The 18245-nt window shown below is 37.3% G+C and overlaps 1 protein-coding gene across 3 annotated transcripts in view; it reads left to right on the forward strand.

Annotated features, from left to right (window-relative positions):
* The window catches only part of dennd5b (DENN domain containing 5B), a 40470-nt gene that overhangs the window by 16297 nt on the left and 5928 nt on the right, over positions 1-18245 (forward strand). For all 3 annotated transcript variants that reach the window (XM_089126646.1, XM_089126647.1, XM_089126648.1), the window contains 13 exons: positions 2507-3215; positions 4539-4726; positions 7693-8256; positions 8414-8645; positions 10549-10696; positions 10814-10904; positions 13453-13584; positions 14721-14873; positions 14966-15044; positions 16108-16192; positions 16419-16547; positions 16979-17100; positions 17394-17539. In XM_089126646.1, the coding sequence (XP_088982772.1) occupies positions 2507-3215; positions 4539-4726; positions 7693-8256; positions 8414-8645; positions 10549-10696; positions 10814-10904; positions 13453-13584; positions 14721-14873; positions 14966-15044; positions 16108-16192; positions 16419-16547; positions 16979-17100; positions 17394-17539 (2778 nt within the window). The remainder of the gene's footprint in view (positions 1-2506; positions 3216-4538; positions 4727-7692; positions 8257-8413; positions 8646-10548; positions 10697-10813; positions 10905-13452; positions 13585-14720; positions 14874-14965; positions 15045-16107; positions 16193-16418; positions 16548-16978; positions 17101-17393; positions 17540-18245) is intronic.

Raw genomic sequence — 18245 nt, forward strand, 5'->3', positions numbered from 1 at the left:
TGGAGAGATCTGTATCTACATTGATTTGGAGTGTCATAACGTGTTTACACAGACTCTCGCTCATTCTGTGGTTGCATGCAGTTAACAGCCGAGGGGTTTGTGTTACTGTCCCGGAGCATGCGGAGGTAACGAAAACCTCTGACCTATCGTTCCCGTGCAGCAAGGTCATTTTTTCCATCAGCAAACGTAAACGGAAGCTTGGCTGTAGTGACACCGGCATCAATTATTCATCCCAGCCTCTCTGCTTACGTCGGTATGGAAACGGCTCATTGTGCGTATTCTCGCTCTGTAAAGAAACGCCTGAAGTGTACAGGATTGCCAGTCATGATGCCATCACATCATTTGAGCGAAACATTTGGAATGACGTTGCTGTTGAGTCATTTTTCAAGGCCAGACTATTCTCTGCAGAGGTTCACACGTAAAAAAAAAAAAAAGACAGCTTGCAATCACAGTAGTCCATTCTCGGTTTTCCCCAGTGATTACTTTCATTTTTCAATTCCACTCTTGACTAATCTTCTTTTCACTCCCGCATTCTTTTGTTCTCTTGCTGTCCTCTCCTTCCTTTTCTCAATCTTTTCAGTGCTTGCCTGTTTCAGACAGCACTTGAATGACACTATTTAATTATTCCGGGGCTCACGTGAACAGGTTACTGCATTCACACTGTATGTGCGAGCAGCACAATAAGAGCTTCCTGACCTCTGTGGTGTGGAAAACAAGCTGGCAATGTTCTGTAAACCTGTTTATCAGCACACTATTTGGGGATTTTATAAGCTTTTATGAAGCAACAAAAAAATAGTGAACTGCTCGTATATATTTTTAAAAAAATGGGGAACGAACTGCATGTCTTTAGTAACCAATAAGGTACGAGAGGCTGTGCTGTATCGTGAATAAGTAACGGTCCATTAAAAAATCCATTAAAACAACGGTTGCCACACAATATTAAAGTAAAAAACAATGTATTAGTGCAACTTTCTTGAAGTAAAATCACTAAAAGCCTTCCTTCCGCTAGAAAAAATAGTCCCTGAGCGTGAACAGCAACAACGTTCCAATGTGTAAAATGCATGAAAGCTCAAATAAAAACAACATAGAACCGCAGTGTTGCGCAGCGATCAATAGAACCGTCAGGGGAAGCGGTCATAGCCGTGTTTTATCGTGAATAAAGCACAGCTCTTGACCAATCAGAATCAAGGATTCGAACTAACCGTTTTATAAATAGATGTACAGCACATTATATTTAGATGTTAATCTAAATATGTTGTGCTTTTACTTCATAATTAATTTAGTATGTACAACCCTTACAAAAAATACTATATTGCTAGCATGGTACATTAATTTTGTCCATCAGTCAAAAGTTTACCCACTAATGCTTTAATTATTGTTATTGCCATAAGTTTTTTTTTTTTTTTTTTTGCTTCAACTCATAAGATCAAAATAAATAAATATTATTGTTATCATAATATTTGCTCCAGCTCATACATTTATGTTAATATTTATAAAATATAAAATGTATTTAAAGGGTTAGTTCACCTAAAAATGAAAATTCTGTTCATCTTCGCAACACAAATTAAGATATGTTTGATTAAATCTGAGAGCTGGATCACTCCTCCATACTTGTCCATAGGCATCTTGAGGGATTGAAACTTGCCGGCCTCAAAGTTATTAAAGACATCGTTAATATAGTCCAAGTGACTACAGGGGCTCAATCTTAACTTTATCAAGAGACAAGAATACTTTTTGTGCGCGAAAACAAACAAAAATAACGACTTTATTTCAACTATTTATTTACTTCTCTCTCTGCCTCGAGTCAGGTTACTAGTTTAATAATGTAAGCTTATGTTGTTGTACGTCACACGCATCACACACATGACCAGCGTCGGCCAATAGTGAGCCTACGTGTGACGTAGCTCTACGCAATCACACTAGGTTAACTGACTAGAGGCTCATAGAGAAGGAAGTAAATAGTTGAAATAAAGTCGTTATTTTTGTTTGTTTTCGCGCACAAAAAGTGTTCTCGTCGTTTGATAAAGTTAAAATTGAGCCACTGTAGTCACTTGGACTATTTTAACGATGTCTTTAATAACTTTTCGAGGCTGGCAAGTTTCAATTCCTCAAGAAGCCTATGGACTAGTATGGAGGAGTGATCCAGCTCTCAGATTTCATCATAAATATCTTAATTTGTGTTCCGAAGATGAACGAACATCTTACGGGGTTGGAACAACATGAGGGTGAATAAATACTGACAGAATTTTCATTTTTGGGTGAACTAACCCTTTAAGTAACAGTAATAATAAATATAAATCTTTTTATTGTTATTGCTCAAATAACAAAACCCAGCTCATCAATAAATAAAAAGACTCAGGTTAGTGTTCACTGTTCAGACTCCGGTTCGTTATATTTTGTCGCTGGAAACGTAAACCGTCAAATCCCTGTGTGTATCAAATTGCACATTACAAGCATCATTACAAAATATGTAGTTACTGAAGCAATGTTTTCTCTTTCTCTTCAGCTCTGCATGCCCAAAGGTCTGTCCTTCCGAACACAGCGTGACAGCCGGACCCCACAGTTCCACTCTTTCCTCATCACAAGAGAAGACGGCTCTCGCACTTATGGTTTCGTTCACACCTTCTACGAGGAGGTGACCAGCCCTCAGATCTGCTCCGCCATGCAGACGCTACTCCAGATGCACCAAGCGGAGCATAATACATCAGCGCATAACTGCCCTTCGTCGTCCTCCTCCTCCTCTAGTATGGACTCTTTAGCCAGCAGCCTGGATGAAGTGGAGTCTCCTTCCTCATCTTCATCCTCACAAGGGGGTCGCAGGAGCTGTGGCTGCTCTGGCGAAGGATACGACTCTGTTCGCGACACTCTGTACGTGTCCAAAGCTATGTGTCTAATCACGCCTATGCCCTTCATGCACGCCTGTAAACGCTTCCTATCCCAGATCCACCTGGCCGTCACTTCACATCAGCCACCTCCACTCCCTTTGGAAAGCTACATCTACAACATCCTCTATGAGGTACCCTTGCCACCGCCCGGACGCTCTTTAAAGTTTCACGGAGTGTGTGAACCTATTCTGTGCCAGAGGCCTGGTGTTGGGGAGCTGCCATTGGCTGATTTTCCATTGGGTGAGGCCTTCCGACTGTTAGGTGTGGAAAATCTGGTGCAGCTTTTCACTTGTGTTCTGCTGGAGATGCAGATCCTCCTCTACTCGCAGGGTAAGAAATCAAGGATTGTAATTTAAAAAAATAAAATGAAAGTTTTAATTTCATTTATTTCAATCATTTCATTTTCAATAATTTCAAATCAATTAATTTTAAAGCAAATCTTTACATTTTAAATAATTTCAAATCATTACATTACAAATCATTTCAAATTAAAAATTAATCTAAAATATTAAAATGAAAATGCTTTTATTTATTTTTTTTATAAACAATTTTCAGTGATGCTGCATTTCCAAACAATATATTGCCTTTTTGTTCTCGTAAGTTTGTGTCTCATGACTTATGGATCAGCCACAATAATTTAAAGTCATACATAAGTAACCTGTTTGCCTTAATTTTAAGTTCATTGAACTGGAAAAAGTGAGTTAATACAATGAAGGAGATTGATTTAATCATCAGAAACTCAAAATTATATGTTATCTGAACTAAATAAATTATTTAAGTTGATTTGACAAAAGAAAAAATGTTGTGATAACTACACTGTAAAAAAATATTGTTGGTTTAACTTAAAAAAGTATGTAACCTGGGTTGCCTTAAAATTTTAAGTTAATTGAACTGGAAAAAGTGAGTTAATACAATGAAGTAGATTGATTTAATCATCAGAAACTCAAAATAATAAGTTATCTCAACTAAATAAATTATTATAAAGTTGATTTGACGAAAGAAAATGTGATGTGTTAACAAATCTTGAAACTATTTGGGGGCTTTAATATGCAACATTAATATTCAATTTGATTTAAGCTATTTCAAATATAAATCTAATGTTTTATCGATTGGCTCCTACTTTTTACATCAATTTTACAGACTGTGTCTTCGGTTTTGTCTCTATGCAGACCATTTCTTCTTTTATTTAAGCATTTAAATTTTATTTATGATTCTGGCAAATGAATCTTTGCAGGGCCTTTGATGTGGAGACTGAGTGAATGTAGAGGAGTCTAATGAATATTACATTACCCTTCTGCAGCACATATGCTTTTCACCAAACACAAGCTGATACACATGCTAATGAATTCCTCCGACTGTTCCCTAGATAAACTAATGATAAGACTTTATGAGAAACACCTATTAATAATCACACTGCCCTGTTTTAGTAGGTCTACCATACAGGTGTGTGTCTTTCGTAAAATTTCAGTCAGATCCACAAGTAGAAAACACTTTGTTCGTTGCTGGGATTTAAGGCAGTCAATTTTTACATTTTTGAATTTTTACATTTTTGACCCTCATTTCAACAAATTTATTACATATATAACTTTTTTAGAGTATAATGTTTTCTTATAGTTTTTTTGTGATTTGAACGTGTGCTTTGTATACGTCTAGACTACCAGAGGCTCATGGTGGTTGCGGAGGGAATCACAACGTTGCTGTTCCCATTCCAATGGCAGCATGTGTACGTGCCCATCCTTCCCGCTTCCCTGCTGCACTTCTTGGACGCCCCTGTGCCCTATCTCATGGGCCTCCAGTCCAAAGAGGGCACGGACCGCTCCAAACTAGAGCTGCCTCAAGAGGTAACTCACACACACTTGCATGGTACATACTCACTCACAAATTTGAAAACACATTCACACTCCTTATCATGGCACAGCCACTTAGGGACCTTGGACGTGGACGCATCTGTCAAGTGGGCTGTTTTTCTAAGAGGCTTTATAAGTTTCGAGTCGACGATTGGTGATCTGCATATGAGAATGCCCTCAGTGCCTTTAAAAAGCTCTGGAGGCCTTTGCTGAAAATAGCAGCAGGAACAGTATGAGGCTTTCTTTTACAGTCTTGATGCTGGAATGCAGTTACTTCCATGTTGACGTTTGGCGTTATCGTCAGATCCTTCTTTTTCTTTGTCGCACGGTATCAGTATTCTTAGCAGAGGTTTATTATTCATGATTTGTCTGTCTGGGTGCTGCGAGGCTTCCCCACATCCTTATCCCTAAATCCCATTTTCCGTAAACTCCACATCCAGATTCCCTGCTATGCATTCTCTTTGAAGTCGCTCTGACCTAGAAAAAAAAAAGACTGGTGAGAACAAGACACACCAAAGGGGAATGAGTGAGGAAATGGCTCATGGGTTTCCATTTTACTACGTGACTTCCGTGTTTCTTTTTTGCTGTGTTGTATTATTAGTGAGGATTTGGAAAAGAGCTATCTATACACTACCAATCTTTTTGAAAAAAGTCTCTCACCGAGGCTGCATATTGTCAAGTATTACAACTTAAAATAGGCCTAACTGTTTTCTATTTATTATATACATTTTAAAATGAAATTTATTCCTGTGATGGTAGAGCTGTATTTGCAGCATCATTACCCCAGTCTTCAGTGTCGCATTATCCTTCAGAAATCATTCTAATATACTGATTTGCTGCTCAGGTTTGGGGTCTTACTGACCCCAAACTTTTAAACGGTAGTGTAGCAACTCTAAAAAGTGATACTGAATACTGTTGATTCAAATTGTTTGCTGTTAGCAATTTAAACAAACTGTTTATTAGAGTATTGCACTGTTAGCTTAGCTGTTGCTAAGCTAACAGTGCAATACTCTAATAAACAGTTTGTTTAAATGAACAGCAAAATTATTAATACAATAAAATGATTATTTACATTTTGCCTTGTTCACCATCCTGGATTTTTCCACTGACCTTGTTGCAGTGAATTCTAGGCTTGCTATTTTCATAAAGTCGTCTCTTGAGGCTGGATTCTGCTAAAATGCTGCTCTTTTCACAATCTCTTCCTTGTCCTTGCTTCAAAACCACTTGAGGCTGATATGTCATTGTGTAATAGATGGCTCATAGTAGTTCAATTATCATGCTCCAGCTCCTGTCCATTGCCTTTGCCCAGAAGAGAACAGGATTAAATTCTGATCAGGAACAGTGCTGGTGGTTGTGTATATAAAACTCAAACAAGCCAGCGAGTGCACAGACACATCTGACACTTTTCAAATAATATAAACGTATAATTCGGAAGATGGTTAAATCGGTGGCCCTCAAATCGTAACTTTAAATACACATACTGGCCTAAATGCTTCTTTCTGACAGGCTGTCAGCAGTGTGACCTGACAGAGCGGACAGTTCTGCTTGACTGATTTATTTTTACAGCAACAAGGTCACACTCACACACACACACACACTAACTTTAGGCCATTTTGAGCGCATGAGCTGCATTGCATGTGACTGAACAGCTGTGTCACACAGAGCGATATTTCTAATGATCCACTGGATTGATTTAACCTAATTCCTGATATTGGCTTTGGTTAATAGGTCAGTACAGCTGATGATTTGATTTGTAGATTTGGGTCAGTGTGTGTTTGAATATTGTAATCCCCCAGCAGGCTATTCTGCGTCAAATCAACCAAACGTCACAGATGTTTTGCTGAGTAATCTGGGGTCAAAATGACAGTTTTCACCTGAGATTTGGAGCCAAATTACAGGGGGTAAAAATGACTTTAGAAAGATGGCAGCATCATTATTTTATTTTTACACAGGTTGGTAGGTCTATTTGTAAAATCTGTTGACTTCAGTAATCTTTGTATAATTATATTCCAACGGTGTCGTTAAAAAAATGGCAAAAAGCACTACTTTTTTGCCTCAAGTTTGCATCCATGTAACTCAAGAATTATCAAATATATCTTCAGATTCTGTTTCTTAAACTTTTCTTTTGATATTTTCATAAAGGGCCTCAATTGTTCAATCCCAGAGATATTGAGATCATAATGTGGCTCCGTGAGTAAATTGGTGAATTGTAGACATTTTCAGTGGTCAAAAACCAAATGTGGGTCACTTTGCATACAACTGTTACTTTATTTGTTCTTCAGATATTTCTCTTAAAAAGAAAAAATGATGAAACTAGAAATGTATCTTGTGTCTTTCTATCAACACAGTTGCATTGAACATACCTTCTGAGTGCCATAAATATTCATTTTCCAAAGTTTTCATGTCTGTAACTCTAAAAGTATTCAAGATATCTTAATGTCGTTCTAGATTCTCGTTCTTAATGAACTTTCCTTTTGAAATCTTAATTTTCAAGTTATGTCTCATATGGGGATCTCAAAGCAGCTACATGTTCAAATTTTTTAATAAAGATTTGAAGTTGTCTTTTGTTTTGTATCTTTAGGTTTGGTGTAAAAAAAAAAAGAGTGTTAACGCTACGCGAACTGGAACTAAATGTATAATTTTCTTTTTTGGTCCGGACCAAAAGAACCAAGAAAACTACAAGTGTGAACATGCTTAAAAAAAAATGGATGTTTGTTCTGTTTGGCACATCACAATGAATTTTATTTAATTTTATTTAATTTAAATGTAATATTTGAACTGATCCAAATTCTCTGCCCTTAAAGAAATAGTTCACCCCCAATTTTTTTTTACTGGCTCTTGTTGTTTCAAACCTGTATGTGTTTCTTTCTTCTGTTGAACACAAAATAAGAAATTTAAAGAAAATGGGTAACCAAACTCTTTATGGGCTCCATTGACTTCCATAGTATTTTCCTCCTCAGGCGAACCTGTGTTTCGTTGACGTCGACAACCACTGCATCGAATTGCCTGAAGATTTTCCTCAGTTCCCCAACAAGACCGAGTTCATCCAAGAACTCAGTGAGGTGTTGCTAAGTTTTGGCCTGTCTCCCGTGGGAGGCAACACCTCCCCTGAACCTCAGTCCTCCACGCTGGAGAAGGAGCTGAAGAGCACATCATTGAGCGAGTTAGTGGACGACAAAAGGAACGGGAACCTCGGTGGGGAGGCGCTGGACATGCTGGAACTTCTTCAAGGCAACCCGACCCTGGAGCGTTTGCAGGCTCTGGCCAAAAGGACTGGGGTCAAAGTGGCCCGTCTGGAGGCATTGGCAGCGGGACAGAAGGCCGTAGGGGATGAGGGCGTTGGAGGAAGGTCTCCTGTTGAGGAAGAGGAGCTGAGGAACGCTAAACTGAACGTGCAGCTGAGGGAGGTGTTCGCCGCACGCTTCGCGACAATGTTTGCGGACTACGAGTCGTTTGTGATTCAGAACTCGCCAGATTTGGAGTCCTGGCTGACAAACAGAGAGCAAATGCACAACTTTGACAAGGTGACTGGCGTGTTTCACACTCGATGCATAAAATAAATCAAATACATTCTCAATATTATTTTATTTCTGTCTAGTTTGTCACTTTTTATTGGTCTTGTACCAAAGTTTTTATCAAAAGCCTCATTCATTATTAAGTTTTCATTTGATTTCTCCTCAGGCATCATTCCTTTCAGACCAGCCGGAACCGTACTTGCCCTTCCTGTCCCATTTCATCGAAACGCAAATGTTTGCCACCTTCGTCGACAACAAGATCATGTCTCAATGGGAGGAGAAGGAGCCCCTCCTACGAGTGTTTGACGGACGCATTGAGAAGGCCCGCCTCTACAACGTCCGCGCCCCCAGCTTGCGCTCGTCTGTTTACCAGAAATGCACGTTCCTGAAGGAATCGGGTAAGAAATATTCAGAGTTAGTGGTCTGCTATGAGATTGACTTCTCTTAATATATTAAATGTCAAATTGAACTAGAGTCAACTGTTTAAGTTTGATTTTTACCACTCTGCGCTACTTTTAAAACATTGCTTAACATGTCAATCTCTCAACCACTGAAGTAAGTTTGAGACAAGAATATTTTTCCAGACAATATCAGATGGGGCAGAGCAATAAGGAAAAAAATGACAAAAATTTAGTTCACTTGCCACAGAAATTAACACTTCATCTTTAAATAAACATAACATTCAAATTATTATTTTCTTTTAAATTATAATTATCCAGAAGTACAGTAAAACACAAGTTACTTCAGATATCATACTGATTTGATAATGCTAAGAAATGTTTCTTGAGCTGCAGTGTTTAAAACAGTTGGAAACCATGATCTATTTTTTATAAATTAAAAGTTCAAAAGAACAGTTTAAGACACCTTTTGAAATGTGTCTTTACGGTCACATTTAATGTGTCATCACTGATTTAAATTATTCATTTCTTTAAAACAATAAAAAATGTGTAGTCTGTCACGTTACGCAAGTAATAAAATATAAATGCCCTTTCATGTCAATACAATTTTCAAATTGTCATGTTTGAAGTTTTTTTTACTTTTGGGCAGTGTATTGAGTTTGGTGCTGTTTTTCGCATCTATGAACAGATTTGCAAATCAATTTTATTCTACTGCATTGGAAATTGTCTTCTCATTTGATGCCTTATTGAGTTTTGTGCAATCACACTTCATCATTCTTTTTCGAAACGATGGTTATTTCCCCAGTCAAATTGTGTATTTCAATTTTAATGAAGCTGTATAAAAAAAAGTCGCTGCTGCTTATGTGCGCAGATGATTATAGAGAGTGACAGTTCAAGAGGGCGGCCGAGAAGACGGGAGGGAGGGAGAGAGAGAACAGAAGTGTTTGAAAAATGAGGAGAGGAGCACAGATTGAAAGAACTGAAGAGCGTGTCCCTAAATGAGTCATATGAATGGATCGCTTTTGAAAGACTGCCAAATGTTGAAAAGAAAAGAGCGGGCGCCTGGCGCTGTGTTGTGCCATCTTGGGAAGCGTGTGTGTGTGTGTGTGCTGAATATTGTTGAGTTTGCATCTGCTCGCTGAGCCCTCGGTACCATTGTTAGGTCAATAACCTCTTGTCACACTGAAGGTCACTATTGGAAGATGGATTTGCTTCTGAAATGGCACATACAATAATAATTACATTGTTTATAAAGGATAAAATCCATCTATAATATGCAAATCAATGCTATAATAATATTATTATTAATAATATAATTTTATAAATGATATTCATAAAGGCTATTTTTATTTTTTACACATTTCTATAATTATAAAGGAATATTATGTTGTTCATTTTATTAGTTCCAAAATCAAATAATATAATTTTGTAAATAATAAAATTAATCTAAATATTATAATTGTATTAGTTAGTAAAAATGCTATAATTAATGCATAATTATTATTATTACATGGTAAAATAAGTATTATTGTATTTATAATTATTTATTTATATTTTGTTTGTCACTCCACTCATATTTCATAAAGTTGTATTAATAATAATACTGTTTTAAGTATAATTTTACTTTTATTATTTATTCTTATTTATTTTTACTTATATTTCATGATTGGAGCTAATTATGTGTTAAATTGTACTCTAAAATAAACCCAAGCAAAGTGCATCTTTATTAGGAGTAGATTTGTGAATAAATTACTATTTTGATATTCAACGACTTTTACTTTACAGTTACTTGAGTCTAGCCTCGAGCTTACATGATATGAGTTTGTTGTTAGCGATCGTTCTGAAATTACTCGCAGCTCAAGCTATCACGACACAACAGCTAACCTTTCTGACTCATCTGCAGCCCAGGCCATAGAGCAACGGCTGAGAAAGATCGACCACACGGCCATCCATCCTCACCTGCTGGATATGAAGATTGGCCAAGGAAAATACCAGCAGGGCTTCTTTCCCAAACTACAGGCTGATGTGCTTGCCTCAGGGCCCACCAACAAGTGAGTCCTCTCTTTATGGCACATGACACCATTATGAGACATTGACCATTCAGCGTGCGGCTTCAGTGTCAACATTAGCTGTGTGTGTGATGACTAATCTAAATCCTCTGTGATCAGGTGGTCCAATCGCACATGCTCGACTCAGCGCAGGGTGGACCGACACAGACAGCAGAACGAACATCTTGTGCTAGACAATGACCTCAAAGAGGTGAGACTGCAGTGTTTCCTCCTATTCAGCCTCTCTCCTCGTTTCTCTTCTTCTTTTCATCCTGTTCTGTGTGCAGCCTTTAATTACCATAGACTTTTTTCATGTATGTTTACTTCATCTCTTTTTGACTGACACTTTCACAGGGACTCATTTGTCAGATGGTAGATAGGACTGATGAAAAGAAGATAGATCATCCAGAAATTATCATTAGAACGATCTAAATATGAGTGTGTTGAAGTACTAATACTGAAATAAAAATAATTAAACATTTAATATTAGGGCTGTCAAACGAATAATCGTGATTAATCGCATCCAAAATAAAAGTTTGTGTTTACATAATATGTGTGGGTGCATTGTGTATAATTATTTTGTATATATATATATATATATATATATATATATATATATATAAATACACACACATGCATGTATATTTAAGAAAAAAATATTAATTATATATAAAATATTTATATTCATATATAATATAAATTATATATGAATCTATATACAGTATATAGATGAAAATATTTCTTAAATATTTGCAAGCATGTGTGTGTATTTATATATATATAAAATAGTTATACACCGTGCACCCACATATATTATATAAACACAAACTTTTATTTTGGATGTGATTAATCATTTGACAGCCCTAATTTAATTATAAAAAAAATAAAAATGACAAAAGCACATAAAATAATGAAAGCTGACAATATAATACTGACCGTTATTTAAGTCATTTACTGAAAATCATCACTATTAACCGAGAGCAACAAATCATACAGATCAGTTTAATTGAATCATTTGAAAAGATCTGACTCGAAGAATAATTCGTTGTCATTGCGCCATATCTCACATACGTGCCAATGAACAGTAAGATGGATGTCAGGATATTTTTTATCACTTTTTAGTGACATGATAATGACTGCAATTATCTGTAATGTCTGAATCACATAAATGCTCTCAGGGCTGTAAGTGATTTACATAAACCATTTACAAGTCAAATTTCTTGATGAATCATGCTTAGTACAAAGGTCTCCTGAGCCTTTTGTGAATCTGCCTGTTCTCATTTCTTCATTGTCTCTACTTTTTTACTTTTGAGTCTGCATTTTCTCACTTGTCTTTTCTTGTCTGACTGCCTCACATTCATGTGCATGCTGCTTTTTTTCTTTCCTTTTCTTATGTTTCTTCCATCGTTTCTGTGTGCGTTTGTCGTTTGGATGCTGTGGGGTGTGGGTCGTACCACCTCACAACAGGTGGAGGGGTGTTTGCTCCTGCAGAACTCTATGGCTTTCTGGGAGTGGGATAAGGCGCCACCCCCGCCTTTAAAACCACCTAAAAAGTCCTTCTCAGCCTGCTGTCTGGTATGTGGAGGCCTGTCGTTATTTGACCGACTTAAAACATTCCTAACATGCCCTTAACAAAGCCCTTCCCCTAAGACGCACAGTGACCTTTGAACTCCACTGCACTCAAATCTGCCCCTGGATTTTCCCACACGCTCTTATAAACCAGAGTTTCAGTAGTGAGCGCTTCGTGAATCACTCAACAATCACAAACCTTACAGGATCCCACAACGAAGAATAAAATCCTCGGCTTTATAATCAACCCGCTCTTGTACCCTCAGTTATTAAAGGAGTAGTTCACTTTAAAAAACAAAAACTGATAATTTACTCACCCCCATGTCATCCAAGATATCCATGTCATTCTTTCTTCAGTGGAAAAGAAATTAAGGTTTTTGATGAAAACATTCCAGGATTTTCTTCATATAATGGACTTCAATGGGAACCAAACGGTTCAAGGTCCAAAAGACAGTTTCAGAGCAAACTGCAAAATGTTCAAAGGGCTTTAAACGATTCCAGGCGATGAATAAGGGTCTTATCAAGCGAAAAGATTGGTCACAAAAACATGGCAATGTTTAAGTTTTATAAGCTCAAATGCTGGCTTTGTTCTGTTCTGTGATGCGCGTTCATGACTCTCCTGTTCGAACTCCTTTTTCCAAATCAATTTGTTCATTTTGTTCGTTGAATGAAACAAATGACTCAAAAAAAGATTTGTTCATTTTGATGAACGAGTCACGAACAGGAGAGTCACGAACAGGAGAGTCACGAACGCGCATCACAGAACAGAGCAAGGCGAGCATTTGAGCTTATAAAACTTAAACTTAGTTGTTTTTTTTAAATGGCCGATCGTTTCGCTTGATAAGACCCTTATTCATCGTCTGGAATCGTTTAAAGCCTTTTGAACAGTTAGCAATTTGTACTGAAAGTGTCTTTTGGACCTTGAACCGTTTGGTTCCCATTGAAGTCCATTATATAGAGAAAAATCCTGGAATGTTTTCATCAAAAATTAATTTCTTTTCGACTGAAGAAAGAAAGACATGGACATCTTGGATTACATGGGAGTGAGTAAATTATCAGCAAGAGTTTTTTTTAAAGTGAACTCCTCCTTTAAGATGTTTCGAACTTTGCAACATTACTTGTGTGTGTGTGTGTGTTTGAACCTTTCTAAATGTGTTAAGCATCTTTATTATCTGTGTCCTGATCTGTAGAAGTACATGCAGGAGGCCCGTAACCTGGGGAAGAACCTGAGACAACCCAAATTATCAGACCTCTCCCCTGCAGTCATCGCTCAGACCAACTGGAAGTTTGTGGAGGGTTTACTGAAAGAATGCAAGATGAAGGTCGGGATTTCAGTAGTTTAAAATGTGTATATCAAAGTATTTGTGTGCATTTTAACTGGGAATCCCACGGTTATGGAAAATTTGGAATTTATATATATATCAGTCTGTTTAACAGGGTTTATCGATACTATATATTTGTGCATTCATATTTGTTTATTTAGATGACCTTTGTTGTCATTTAGTGCTCACTTGAAGTTCATCTTTAAAAACAGTGATAATTAAATACACTGTTAAATGTAATGTTTAGCAAATTGTAGATTATAATGGAGTGTTTTTTTTGTTTTGTTTTTTTTTTTTACAGATTTCTTTTTGTTAATTTACAATATTTTATTTATTTATACAAAATAGTATAGAATTTTGTTTCAGCCATTGGTTGGTCACTGGCCATGACATCAAAATAATGAGGCGTATAATACAGCTCATCATATCAACAAGAATTTGAATGTTAGTTTATTCCTAATTCCTAAATTTAAAATTATAATTTTATTATGCTTTAAAAAGTCACAGATATGAGTTTCTTCTTTGAATTATAAAAGTTGTTATTATCATTATTATTAATTAAACCACTTTATTTTAAGGTGTCCTTATTACGGTGTAATTGTACATTTAAATACTAAGTAATATTAATTAAAATACTTCAGGGTTTGGTTTCGAGTTATGATTCAAGTTAACATAATATACTGTTATCACTACAGTACAAACAGGTAACGTATGTAACAAGGACACTAAAATAGAGCGTTACCAACATAAATATGATAGTATTGTTTGAATAATCGTTTCATTACTCGGATATTGTATTTTGTAGTGCAAAACTTGGCGTAGGTCACCACGATAGTCATTGGTCTGTCGGTAAGTTTTGCTGTAAACTAATTAGTGTAATTGCTTGCATTTATTAATTCAAATTCTTGATACTTTACATGGATGGAAATCTGCCCCAACAATCTCAGGGCAATTATTTTAAATATCCTTATGCAGTAATCATGAACCACTGGACAGGTCTTGTAAAATTCAGAAATGCGTTAGTCAAGAATTGTTGGAAACTGGAATTATGATCCTTTTGTCTGTTGCAGACAGAGTCCAGATTGAAATGTCTGGTGTGAATGTTTCGGTAATTATGTTTTCAAATGGATGTTCAGACCAAGCGTATGTTGGTGGAGAAAATGGGCAGAGAGGCTGTTGAACTGGGACATGGAGAGGCAAACATCACCGGTCTGGAGGAGAACACGCTCATCGCCAGTCTGTGTGACCTGCTGGAGAGAATATGGAGCCACGGCCTACTGGTCAAACAGGTGAGACACCAACAAATGCAAACGAGTTTCACATTCCAACACTTGCAGCTTAATGCTCAGATTCATTTATGTGCCGTCGTCATGGTTCATAGGGAAAGTCTGCGCTGTGGTCTCATCTATTGCACTATCAGGCGAGAGAAGAGAAAAACGAGCTGCTGTCAGAGTCTCCAGGTAAAAACTTTCTTCATAAATGCATATAAGATTGTAAGACCAGAAACAACTCTACTCAACTCACTCTGCAAATTATAGAATGACTTTCAGGGGTGTCCATTTCTGTAGGGCCACAGTTAGATTCGTCTCGCACAACATAGCGTATAAGCTTTTGTTTTGACGCCTTTTGAGGAAGTTCAACATGTGTAGGCCTACAAGCTAATTAACTTTATATTCCTCACTGATTCTCCTTGAAAACCTGAAAGGAACATATTAGTATACTCAATAATTTTGCGTAGCTTGCGTAGCTAGAAGTCTTCAGGCCTAACACCTCTCCATGCTAACTATGCTAACAGGCCAAAAGCTCTGCATGAAGGGATTTAAAGTCACTGATTCTCCTTGAAAACCTGAAAGGAACATGTATACTCACTAATTTTTGACGTTAACCTGCTAGTGCTTGCAAAACATAAGGTTTCAAATTGCTTTTTGACATTAAGATTGCGTAGCTAGAAGTCTTCGGCCCTAACACCTCTCCATGCTAACTATGCTAACAGGCCAAAAGCTCTGCTTGAACGGATTTAAAGTCACTGATTCTCCTTGAAAACCTGAAAGGAACATGTATACTCACTAATTTTTGACGTTAACCTGCTAGTGCTTGCAAAACATAAGGTTTCAAATTGCTTTTTGACATTAAGCTTGCGTTGCTAGAAGTCTTCAGGCCTAACAACTCTCCATGCTAGTTATGCTAACATTTAAAGTCACGATGTAACAAGTAGCAACAGATCTTTTCTTCCATATCATGATGTACATTTATGTGAAACTGATTATCTAAAAAAAAAAAACACTGTAGGATGGGGTCTTGGTTCAAAACATCGGTTGTTGATTGCAAAATTGCATTCCGATCCACCTCTATCCAGTCGATTGTAAAGGGATGGTTTTATGCGGATGAAATGATTGGAGAAGCCTACGTCACTGGACGTCTAAGTCAGTCATTTCACTGGAAGATCGTGCATTTAGAAAATAGATGAAAATAGAAATCTGCTCTGCTTAAGAGTGCTAAAACGGTGTGTTTCTTACTCTACAGTGTCTAATGGCCAGGAAAGACGAAAGCTCACAGAGTCCAGTGTTGGACTTCCTGCATTACGTGTCTCAGTCATACAGGATATGAGGTGTGTTTATCGCCTTAGGACAATTGTCGTATACTGTGTTTTTAATAATTCAGCTGGGTAATTTTTAAATGACGTGATGTTTTTTTTTTTTAAAGAGAGATTAATATATTGATATATACAATGTTCCATTGCTTGTGGTCATTTCAAACCGCATACAATAAATTACACTATTGTTCTTGTTTTTTCTCTTTCTCTGTCATCCTTTCTCTCTCTTTCAACTTCTCAGACACATCCAGAACATGGGAGAGATTAAGACCGATGTAGGTCGAGCACGTGCCTGGATCCGTCTGTCCTTGGAGAAAAAACTACTTTCCCAGCATCTCAAACAGCTGCTGTCTAACCAGGCTTTAACTAAGTGCGTACAATACTTTACACACATCCAAACTCCCATCTACACACACACACAGACACACCACCAATGTTAGGAGAAGAAATATATAATTTTTCAATTTGATGGGACCAGATTGTTTATACTCGTTGCTGAATAGTCGCACGTTTTTAATAGAAGATTTGTCACTTTCTGTCAAATCCTTTAGCATGTTATGTTAGATTGTGCTTTAACCCTGTGAGAAACCTTGTTTTGATCAGGTGACACATTTGAAGATTTTTTTTTTACAAAATAGCCACAGAAGCTGGCATGGCATTAAAAAATGGCTTTGAGATTTCTACATATGCACCAAAAAAACAAACTCATCACAAGAAGTTCTGAGTGACGCAAACGAGTACACGCACGCTGACCCGTTTCAAGTAGCTGCACCTGTTATTAAGCATGCCATGTTCCCACAGGAAGCTGTACAAGCGGTACGCCTTCTTGCGCTGCGAAGAGGAAAAAGAACAGTTTCTCTTTCATCTCCTGAGCCTGAATGCAGTGGACTACTTCTGCTTTACCAGCGTCTTCACCACCATAAGTACGTCCCAGAGAAAGAGACACGCACAGATGTGCAAACCAGGACAGTACCTACCATAGTCAATCAATGTGGATTCAAATTTTATGAATATTTAATATATAAAAACAGCATCCATCATGTCAGGCACTTGACATTGATTTGATGCTGCATTAGTTTTATTGCTGGACCATTCATGTTTAGCCATTGTCAACAGGAGGATGCATTGCAACTTATTTTTCAAGTGACCCTTTCTGTGTTTTTGTATAATGTTGTGATTCGTGGCAACCTGATTTATGCTCTTTTTGTGCCCTCAGTGATTCCGTACCGGGCCGTCATCATCCCCATCAAGAAGCTTAGTAACGCCATGACGACGTCCAACCCTTGGCTGTGTGTGTCAGGCGAGCTAGGCGACTCTGGCACGCTGCAGATCACGAAGAATGTTTTGGAAATGACGTTTGACGTGAGTGCCGTGATGTCACGCTCCAGCTGTTCTGCTCCGAAACTGATACAGCAGTTTATTTCTAGTGTTTGTTTTCCTGTGGGACTGAAACAGTCATCTGTCCTGCCATCCGCAGAATTGACTGTGCTTGCAGGTCCTCGAACATCTGCTAAATTGAAGCTGTTTATGGAAAGTTTAGCTGAACAAAATATCTAAGGGAATAAAAAAGTATATATGTATAAATATATAAAAGAATTAAAGGCCCCCTGTGGTGAAAATCAAGTTTATATGTGTTTTTAATATGCTTTAAAGGAGTAGTTAATTTTAAAAAAAACCTTTTGCTGATAATTTGCTCACCCCCATGTCATCCAAGATGTCCATGTCTTTCTTTCTTCAGTCGAAAAGAAATTAAGGTTTTTGATGAAAACATTCCAGGAGTTTTCTCCATATAATGGACTTCAATGGGAACCAAACGGTTCAAGGTCCAAAATACAGTTTCAGTACAAACTGCAAACTGTTCAAAGGGATTTAAACGATTCCAGACGATGAATAAGGGTCTTATCAAGCGAAACGATCGCTCATTTAATAAAAAAATAACAAAGTTTAAGTTTTATAAGCTCAAATGGTCGCCTTGCTCTGTTCTGTGTGACTCTCCTGTTCGAACTCGTTCATCAAAATGAACAAATCTTTTCCCGAGTCAATTCGTTCATTTTGTTTGTTGAATGAA

Source organism: Pimephales promelas, chromosome 24 (assembly GCF_988280905.1).
Source record: "Pimephales promelas chromosome 24, fPimPro1.hap1.1, whole genome shotgun sequence".
NCBI classification, from domain to species: Eukaryota; Metazoa; Chordata; class Actinopteri; order Cypriniformes; family Leuciscidae; genus Pimephales; species Pimephales promelas.